The following is a 10,208-nucleotide window of genomic DNA, read 5'->3' as shown; positions in this document are numbered from 1 at the left end:
TACCTGGGCACGTGCTCCCAGGCTCCCCCCTCTACCTGAGCACGTGCTCCCCAGGTTCCATCTCTACCTGGGTACGTGCTCCCCAGGTTCCCTTCTACCTGAGCACGTGCTCCCCAGGTTCCATCTCTACCTGAGCACGTGCTCCTAGGCTTCCCCTCTACCTGAGCACGTGCTCCCCAGGTTCCATCTCTACCTGAGCACGTGCTCCCCAGGTTCCATCTCTACCTGAGCACGTGCTCCCCAGGTTCCATCTCTACCTGAGCACATGCTCCCCAGGTTCCATCTCTACCTGAGTACGTGCTCCCCAGGCTCCGCCTCTACCTGAACACGTGCTCCCCAAGTTTGCTGGCCTTCACCCCTGTGCTCACACGGGTCCCCAGCAGGCCGCCCCCTCCAGCAATGAGTTCAGGGTAGAAAGGAACACCCCAAGAGGGCAGAGGGCTGAGTTCTACTCTGAGACCTGCAGAAACACAGAGGGGTAGAAAGTGGGCAGTGCCAGTGTTGAGAGAGATGCGGGGATGGAGTCTGTGAGGCAGGAACAGGGCGTTTAGAGAAGCACCCGCCAGAATCCTGGACGATAAGAACAGTGGACCCGCCGACGCCGTCTCCAGCTCCTGTGTGGTTGGGGGGCAAGGAGGTGGAGGACGAGCCCCCGCAGACACGGGGCCCGAGGCAGAGCCACCAGGCCAGCACACGGCCGCGGCCGCAAGGAGCCTGGCCCGGCTGTGGCGAGTGCTCAGCGAGCGAGGGGGAGATGGCCTCAGGCAGAGGCGTGAGGAGGCTCCGGGCAGCTGCACAGAGGCCGAGGGTCAGACCAGGGACGCAGGCCCGTCCCGCATCTCCTCCTCTGTGGGCTCACCGCCGTCCACGCCCGTGTCACTCCAGGCGGGCTCCAGGAGACCCGCAGAGCCTGCCGGCAGCCTGCGTCTGAGGGCTTTGTGCAGACCTGGGCAGAAGAGTGGATGTCTTCACTAGAACGTCAGCAAGGCCCAGTTCTCGTCCCCAGACTGCGACGGCCTCTGAGGGTGTGTGCAGTCAATGGAGAAAGAATTGAAGGCCCGAGAAGAAGCAGCCCTTGTAGGAGCCCCCGGGGAGGGGCCGAGCCCTGGCCCCCCTTGGGGAGCAGACCCCCGCCAGGGGCTGTGGGGGCGGCGGCCTTCCATCTGCTCCTCAAGCTGCAAATAGGCTTCTGTGGGTGGCCTTTTCTCTTTCCAGAAATAATTATAAACCATCTGTTCCCATGTTTGTCAGTTTTCAGAGAAAGAGAAATGGAAAAGTTAGGCCCCACCCCACACCACCAGGGCGGAGACACGTGACTGGATCGTGTTTCCTTCCGTTAGTGGTGGTCTTCTGTTGACAAACACATTAGAGACTCTCATAACCTGAGCCTGTCTGCCACGTGCTGGCCGCTATCTCACCTTATTTAAGACACAGCTGCACCCATACTGCTGCGGGCCTGTGAGGCCCCCTGGGGCCAGGGCGGGTGGGCTCCACGGGTGCGGGCACCTGCCGGCTGCGGCCTGAAGGTCAGCCGGGCTCGGGGTGGCCTTCCGGCCGCTCCCCAGGCTCCAGGCTGGGAGCAGCTCCCAGCACTGCGGGCAGTGGATGGGGGGCGGTGACTCTGTCTCTTGCCTGTGTTCTCCTTTCCAGTGGCCAAAAGGTTGAGCACGTTTGATTACATGACACAGGGCCGCCAACAGCAAAAGTCGAAACACGAGACAGGGAAGAAGGATGTGAGTTTACAAATGGAAGATCTGTCACAGGTAGGGCGCCCCTGCTCCCCCATCTATCCGCCCAGGACAGGGGGTGGCCCAAGGCCACCTGTCACAGGTACGGGCGCCCCTGCTCCCCCATCTGTCCATCCAGGACTGGGGGTGGCCCGAGGCCACCTGGAGGCCGGGCCCTCTGTGCTGGTGAGGTGGGGGTGGGGTGTTGCACGCATATGTGAGTGTGTGGTGTGTGTGTGTGATGCAGTGCACGTGCGGGGTTCTGTGTGTGTGGGTCTTTGGCGAGTCTTGTGAGTGTGTGTGTTGTGTCGTTTCTGAATTCACTCTCCACAAGGCCAAGCCCACAGGGCTGACTCCTTTCAGACCCACCCATTTCTGCAGCTCCTTATCAGAGTTAACTTTTAGTCTTTAAAGGTCACCATTCAGAAAATGAAAATATAAGCCACAGAGAGAAATAATTATTTGCAAATCATATACATGTACCCAGAATATGTATAGAACTTTCAAAAGTCAATTACAAGAACACCGACCAGGTTTTTTAAATGGGAGAAATATCTGAACACACTTTACCAAACCCAGATGGTCAACATCAGCATCGTTCCACGTTAAGGAAACACAAGCTAAACCACGATAAGACACCGCTACTCGCCCCCCAGAGTGGCCGTAATCAAAAAGCCCAACCACCAGGGCTGGCAAGGCTGTACACAGCAGGCTCACACGTGGCTGGCGGGGTGTGAAGCTACAAGCCTTTGCAAAGAGTTGGCATTTTCTTCTAAAATAAACACATCTCTCGTGACCCAGCCTTCTCCTTCCTGTTTCTTACCAACGAGAAGCAGAGACACTCACACATGAGCAAGGGCATGGGGAAGGGGGCTCCCCCGTGAGACCCCGAGGCACCTCTCCTCCATGTCAGCTGCAGATGCACGGGAGCTGTGCTGGCAAGCGCAGTGTCCACAGTGGCGGCATCCTGTGCTTCTCCCCACAGCCTCTGGACAGCTCCCTGGGATCCTCCGAGCAGGGGTAAGTTGCCATTTCCCTAGAGCTGTTTTGTGCGTCTGAAGTAGCTATATTCTCCTCTACTGCCTTGCTTTAAAAAATCGTTCTTTTTTTCACAGAATATCCTCCATACTCCTTGCTAACACTTTCGTAATTTTTATTTGCTTCATATTTTGGTTTTCAAACCATCTTCAATTAATTTTTTTTATTTAGTGAAGTAGGAGCCAAGGTTGTCTTATTACAGCCTAACTGGTGGTTGTTGTCTCGTTAACTAAATGGTCCTCTTTTCCTCATCCAGTCTAAGGACGCCTTCCTGACGCCCCAAGTTTCCCTGGAAGCTGATCTATCTGCTTCTGGACACTGGTCTGTCCATCTGCTGTGTGTCCTACAGGACACTGTGCTGTTTAAGGACTGGACTTTACTTGCTGCTGTTCCCTCACTGAGTTAAGTCCGACTCTGCGACCCCATGGACTGCAGTGCGCCAGGCTGCTCTGTCCTCCACTGTCTCCCGGAGTTTGCTCAAACTCATGTGCATTGAGTCGGTGATGCCATCCAACCATCTCATCCTCTGTTGCCCCCTTCTCCTTTTGTCTTCAATATTTCTCAGCATCAGGATCTTTTCCGGTGAGTCGGTTCTTCTCGTCAGATGGCCAAAGGACTGGCGCTTCAGCTTCAGCGTCAGTCCTTCCAGTGAACATTCAGGACTGATCTCCTTTAGGACTGACTGGTTGGATCTCCTTGCAGTCCAAGGGACTCTCAAGAATCTTCTCCAGCACCATAGTTCAAAAGCATCAGTTCTTCAGCTCTCAGCCTTCTTTATGGTCCAACTGTCACCTCCATACATGACTACTGGAAAAGCCATACCTTCGATTAGATGGACCTTTGTCGACAAAGTGATATCTCTGCTTTTTAATACACTGACTAGGTTTGTCACTGATTTCCTTCCAAAGAGCAAGCGTCTTTTAATTTCACGGCTGCAGTCGCCATCTGCAGTGAGTTTGGAGCCCAAGAGAATAAAGCCTGTCACTGCTTCTACTTTTTCCCCTTCTATTGACCGTGAAGTGATGGGACCAGAGGCTATGATCTTAGTGTTTTTCATATTGAGTTTCAAGCCAACTTTTTCACTCTCTTCTTTTACCCTCATCAAGAGGCTCTTTAGTTCTTCTTCACTTTCTGCCATTAGAGTGGTTTCATATGCATATCTGAGGTTGTTGATATTTCTCCCAGCAATCTTGAGTCCAGCTTGAAGTTCACCTAGCCCAACATTTTGCATCAGGTACTCTGCAAAAATAAGCGGTGACAATATACAGCCTTGACGTACTCCTTTCCCGATTTGGAACCAGTCTGTTGTTCCACGTCCAGTTCTAACTGTTGCTTCATGATCTGCATACAGGTGGTCTGGTATTCCCATCTCCCATCACTTGAAGAATTTTCCGTGGTTTGTTGTGATCTGCACATTCAAAGACTTTAGTGTAGTCAGTGAAGCAGAGGTAGATTTTTTTTTTAGGAAATCTGTTGCTTTTTCTATGATCCAACAGATGTTGGCAATTTGATCCCTGGTTCCTCTGCCTCTTTGATACCTTCATGGTCCACTGGAGAAGGAAATGGCAACCCACCCCAGTATTCTTGCCAGGAGAACCCCATGAACAAACAGTATGAAAAGGCAAAAATATAGGACGTCAGAAGATGAGTCTCCCAGGTCGGAAGGTGTCCAATATGCTCCTGGGGAAGAGTGGAGGACAATTACTAATAGCTCCGCAAAGAACGAAGCGGCCGGGCCGAAGCGGAAACGACGCTCAGCTGTGGGTGTGTCTGGTGGTGAAAGTAAAGTCCAATGGCTGTAAAGAGCAATATTGCGTAAGAACCTGGAACGTTAGGTCCATGAATCAAAGTAAATTGGACGTGGTCAAGCAGGAGATGGCAAGATTGAACAGTGACATTTTAGGAATTGGGTGAACTAAAATGGATGGGAATGGGAAAATTTAATCCAGATGATCATTATATCTACTACTACAGGCAAGAATCCCTTAGAATAAATGGAATAGCCCTTATAGTCAATCAAAGAGTCTGAAATGCAGTACTTGGGTGCCATCTCAAAAAAGACAGAAAGATCTCAGTTTGTCTCCAAGGTAAACCTTTCAACGTCACAGTAATCCAAGTCTATGCCCCAAGCACTATTTCTGGAGAAGATGGAGTTGAATAGTTCTATGAAGACCTACAAGACCTTCTAGAACTAACACGAAAAAAAAATATATATATATATATGTCTTTTTCATCACAAGGGACTGGAATACAAAAGCAAGAAGTCAAGAGATACCTGGAATGATAGGCAAGATTGGCCTTAGAGTACAAAATGAAGCAGGAAAAGGCTAACAGAGTTTTGTCAACAGCCTGCCTGAAGAACTATCGACAGAGGTTGATAACATTGTACAGGAGGAAGTAACCAAAACCGTCCCAAAGAAAAAGAAATGCCAGAAGGTAAAGTGGTTGTCTGAGGAGGCTTTACAAATAGCTGAGCAAAGAAGAGAAAGATATACCCAACTGAATGCAGAGTTCCAGAGACTAGCGAGGAGAGATTAGAATGCCGTCTTCAATGAACAATGCAAAAAAATAGAGGAAAACAATAGAATGGGAAAAAGTAGAGATCCCGTCAAGAAAATTGGAGATATCAAGGGAAAATTTCATGCAAGAATGGGCATGATAAAGGACAGAAACAGAAAGATCTGACAGAGGCAGAAGAGATGAAGAAGTGGTGGCAAGAATACACAGAAAAACTACACAAGAAAAGGTCTTCATGACCCAGATAACCGTGATGGAATGGTCACTCGCCTAGAGCCAGACATCATGGAGTGCAAAATCAAGTGGGCCTTAGGAGTCATTAGTATGAACAGAGTTAGTGGAGGCGATAGAATTCCAGCTCAGCTATTTAAAATCCTAAGGGATGATGCTGTTAAAGTGCTGCACTCAACATGGCAGCAAATTTGGGAAACTCACCAGTGGCCACAGGACTGGAAAAAGCCAGTTTCCATTTCAATCTCAAAAAAGGACTTCATTTAGCTACCTTTTAATACCTGGCAGGTGGATCCTCCTCTCATATTTTTGTTTTTCTTTACATTTGACAATTCTTTCACATTTATTTTTCCCTATAGGCTTAAAGATCATTTTGCGCAGTTCCAAGAAACCTGGGATTTGAACTAGAGTTAGGTTAGGTATGCACTTTATGTGAGAGGGACAAAGCCTGCCTTCCCATCTGCCCGCTCAGCAGCTGTGTTGAGAAGAACCAGGAAGCCAGTCTCCTGGGGTGGCGGGGGCATCGAGGGCCTGGAAGTGCCAGGCACACCTGCCCCTCGCGGCCTCCTTCTTCCTGGAAACCTGCAGGGCAGGCACTAGCGTTCCTGGCGGAGAAGATCGGGCTGCTGGGGCTCCACATCTCCCCTCTCTCCAGCCCAGCTGGCAGAGAGACCCGGGAAAGGCAGGCGTGCACCGGGAGTCCATTTCCCCAAAGCTGACAATTGCTGCAGATTTCTGCTTAATGATCAGGGAGTATAGCTTAGTGTGAAAGGTCAGTCCCTTTCAAACGTATTAGGAACTTACTGGCACTTAGTGAAAATCTTAGTCAGCTTGAATTCCACCTTCAAGAATCACCCAGCTATAGAGTCCTTTACATAAAATCTAAGAATAGTTTTTCCTTTATCCTTTGGTAAGAAACTAACTGGAATCAGTCTGGAAACTTAGCTCTAAAAGTAAACAAGACAAAAGCCTCTTTTTTTTTTTTTTTCAAATTGCCTAATCAATGTATACTCATTACACAAAATTTGGAAACTGCAGAACTTCCCAGTGTGAAAACGGGCATCCCTTCCTCCCCCCGGGCGCCGCTGCTGGCACTTCGATTAGTGTCTTTCGAGTCTTCCTTTAAAAATGTTTTGTGTGTATTAGCATACATCATGTCTTATAAAGTTATAATCATATTGTAGAACTCTTTAGAAGCCTTAAAAACTTCATATATTGTGAATATATGGCTTTTTATGAATATAAGTTATTGCATCTTTGGAATGTACTGCATTCCTCATTTTTGGAATACTATTCTTCATTTTCAGTCTAATCTTGCATTCCTTTACTGAAAGGTTGATTGTGTGGGAAGTGTGCAAGTTTCCCACCGTCCAGACCCAGTGAGCAAGAGAACATGCGTCCCTTTTGCTGCGGAAATCTTCCTGGGCTCATCTGCAGTCAGCCTAGCGACGGACTCATTGTTGTTCAGTCAGTCGTGTCCGACTCTTTGTGACCCCACGGACTGCAGCACGCCAGGCTTCTCTGTCCTTCACTATCTCCTGGAGTTTGCTCAAATTCATGTCCATTGAGTCGGTGATGCTATCCAACCATCTCATCCTCTGCTGCCCTCTTCTTCTTTTGCATCAAGTGGCCAAAATATTGAATATTTTGCTTCAGCATTTATCCTCCCAATGAATATTCAGAGATGATTTCCTTAAGGATGGACTGATTTGATCTCCTTGCAGCCCAAGGGACCCTCAAGAGTCTTCTCCAACACTACAATTCAAAAGCATCATTTTTTCAGCACTCAGCCGTCTATATGATCCAACTCTCACAGTACATGGCTACTGCAAAAACCAGAGCTTTGACTACACAGACCTTTGTCAGCGATGGTCTCTGAGTGATGGTCTCTAAGTGGTGTCTCTGCTTTTCAACGTGCTGTCTGGGTTTGTCACAGCTTTCCTTCCAAGGAACAAGGCCTTTTAACTCCATGGCCGCCTCACTGTCCACAGTGATCTCGGAGCCCAAGGAAATGGTCTGTCATCCTTTCTACTTGCTCCCCTTCTACCTGCCATGAAGCAATGGGTCCTGATGCCATGGCCTTAGTTTTTTGAACTAAGCCCTCCTTTTCACTGTCCCCTTTCACCTTCATCAAGAGGTTCTTTAATTCCTCTTCGTTCTGCCATTAGAGTGGTATTGTCTGCATATCTAAGTTAAACAGAGTGAGAATATACAGCCTTGATGTACTCCTTTCCCAATTTGGAACCACTCAGCTGTTCCATGCCCAGCTTTAACTGCTGCTTCTTGACTCTCACACAGGTTTCTCAGGAGACAGGCAAGGTGGTCTGGTATTCCCAATCTCCTGAAGAATTTTCCACAGTTTGTCGTGATCCACACAGTCAAAGGCTTTAGCGTAGTCAATGAAGCAGAAGTAGATGCTTTTCTGGAATTCCCTTGCTTTCTCTATGATCCAGTGAGTGTTGGCAATTTGATCTCTAGTTCCTCTGCCTTTTCTAAATCCAGCTTATACATCTGGAAGTTCTCAGTTCACGTACTGCTGAAGCCTAGCTTGAAGGATTCTGAGCATAACCTTACTAATATGTGAAATGAGTACAATTGTCCTATAGTTTGAATGTTGTTGCCCTTCTTTAGGACTGGAATGAAAACTGACCTTTTTGAGTCCTGTGGGCCCTGCTGAATTTTCCAAATTTGCTGATGTATTGACATGCTAACTTTAACAGCACCATCTTTTAGGATTTTAAATAGTTCAGCTGGAATTCCATCACCTCCACTAGCTTTGTTCATAGTAATGCTTCCTAAGGCCCACTTCATTTCACACTCCATAATGTCTGGCTCTAGGTTAGTGACCACACCATCGTGGTTATCCAGGTCAGGAAGACATTTTTTATATAGTTCTGTGTATTCTTGCCACTTCTTCTTAATCTCTTCTGCCTCTATTAGGTCCTTACCATTTCTGTCCTTTTCATTCCCTTGATATCTCCAATTTTCTTTAAGAGATCTCTAGTCTTTCCCATTCTATTGATTTCCTCTATTTCTTTGCATTGTTCATAGAAGAAGGCCTTCTTATCTCTCCTTGCTATTTTCTGGAACTCTGCATTCAGTTGGGTATATCTTTCCCTTTCTCCCTTGCTTTTTGCTTCTCTTCTTTGCTCAGCTATTTGTAAAGTCTCCTCAGACAACCCTTTGCCTTCTTGCATTTCTTTTTTGGGGATGGTTTTGGTCACTGCCACCTGTACAATGATATTAACCTCTGTCCATAGTTCTTCAGGCACTCTATCAGATTTAATCCCTTGAATCTATTAATCACCTCCACTGTATAATCACAAGAGATTTGATTTAGGTCATACCTGAATAGCCTAGTGATTTTCCCTACTTTCTTCAATTTAAGTCTGAATTTTACAATAAGGAGCTGATGATATGAGCCAGAGTCAGCTCTAGCTCATGTTTTTGTGGACTATATAGAGCTTCTCCATCTTCAGCTGTGAAGAATATAGTCGATCTAATTTTGGTATTGATCATCTGGTGATGTCCCCATGTAGAGGTATCTCTTGTGTTGTTGGAAGAGGGTGTTTGCTATGACCAGTGCGTTCTCTTTACAGAACTCTGTTAGCCTTTGCCCTGCTTCATTCTGTACTCCAAAGCCAAACTTTCCTGTTAGTCCAGGTATCTCTTGACTTCCTACTTTGCATTCCAATCCCTTGTGAAGAAAAGGATGTCTTTTTTAAAGTGTTAGTTCTAGAAGGTCTTGTAGGTCATCATAGAACCGGTCAACTTCAGCTTCTTTGGCTTCAGTGTTGGGGCACAGACTTGGTTAGTGTGATGCTAAATGCTTGGCCTTGGAAACGAACAGTGAGCAGGAGACACAGCCTGGGGGGTGCTGCTGGAGCAGGTCAGGCATCTGGGCTTCTAGAGACCTGCGAATATGCTTGAATCCTGGGCACTGCCGTGTCTCACGGGTGCTTAGTGGAAGCACCTTGCAGGACTTTACAGAGTGTATCTCTAGCAGCAGTGATCAGACCGATTTATGGGGAGTTTTCCTTTTGGACTCTTTGCTGCTGTGGGACTGTAACTGGATTGGATTATTGGGACTGACCGGCCAGGATGAAAACGTGAGTGGGGATGACCACAGACAGGCAGGCGTGCACTGTCCAATCTTGCAGGTGTGGCCTGCGCCCATCCCCACTGCTACATAGACCAAGTGACAAAGCGGACACATTCCCAGCAGCTCACATGCCAGCCAGCACGTTGGGCTGTGCTCAGCGCTGTGCACGGACGGTCAAGACTCCCAGGGCCGCGTCCCCATGGATGGTGGGCCTGGAGCTCTGACCAGCCAGAGCTGCCCTTATGCTCCGCCGTCAGGTCCGTAGTGCAGGGCCAAGCCCCCCTCTTGTTCGTGTGATGACGCCGCCCCCTGAGGGTCCATCTCCTGGGGCCTCCGCGGGCAGGGGCCATGCCATGGCCGTGGGCCCAGCTCTGTGCCCTTGTGCGTTTCTGCAGGCCCCTGCCCCACTGCTGCCAGACTGGCACGCACAGAGGTCGGGGTGCTCGGGGCGGGGGACAAGCCCAGGCAGCTGCTCCGAGCCCTGCGGGGGAGGGGGCCGTGTGCAGCACCCCACCCGCAGCCAGGCGCCCCTGCTGACCGCCCCCACCCCCGTCCTCACAGAGAGACGCCCAAGGAGCTCCTGCCCTCTTCCG

The 10,208-nt window shown here is 48.9% G+C and overlaps 1 protein-coding gene across 1 annotated transcript in view; it reads left to right on the top strand.

Annotated features, from left to right (window-relative positions):
• ZDHHC11 (zinc finger, DHHC-type containing 11) overlaps positions 1-10,208 on the top strand; it is a 34,176-nt gene that overhangs the window by 16,785 nt on the left and 7,183 nt on the right. The window contains exons 11-17 of the mRNA XM_010857129.1: positions 55-71; positions 277-410; positions 612-826; positions 886-978; positions 1,479-1,526; positions 1,651-1,763; positions 2,641-2,747. Of these exons, the coding sequence (XP_010855431.1) occupies positions 55-71; positions 277-410; positions 612-826; positions 886-978; positions 1,479-1,526; positions 1,651-1,763; positions 2,641-2,747 (727 nt within the window). The remainder of the gene's footprint in view (positions 1-54; positions 72-276; positions 411-611; positions 827-885; positions 979-1,478; positions 1,527-1,650; positions 1,764-2,640; positions 2,748-10,208) is intronic.

The sequence above is a fragment of the Bison bison genome, unplaced genomic scaffold (assembly GCF_000754665.1).
Source record: "Bison bison bison isolate TAMUID 2011002044 unplaced genomic scaffold, Bison_UMD1.0 scf7180017864377, whole genome shotgun sequence".
Classification (NCBI taxonomy): domain Eukaryota; kingdom Metazoa; phylum Chordata; class Mammalia; order Artiodactyla; family Bovidae; genus Bison; species Bison bison.
The sequence above is the reverse complement of the archived record's forward strand: the minus strand, read 5'-3'. Positions and strand labels throughout refer to the sequence as shown.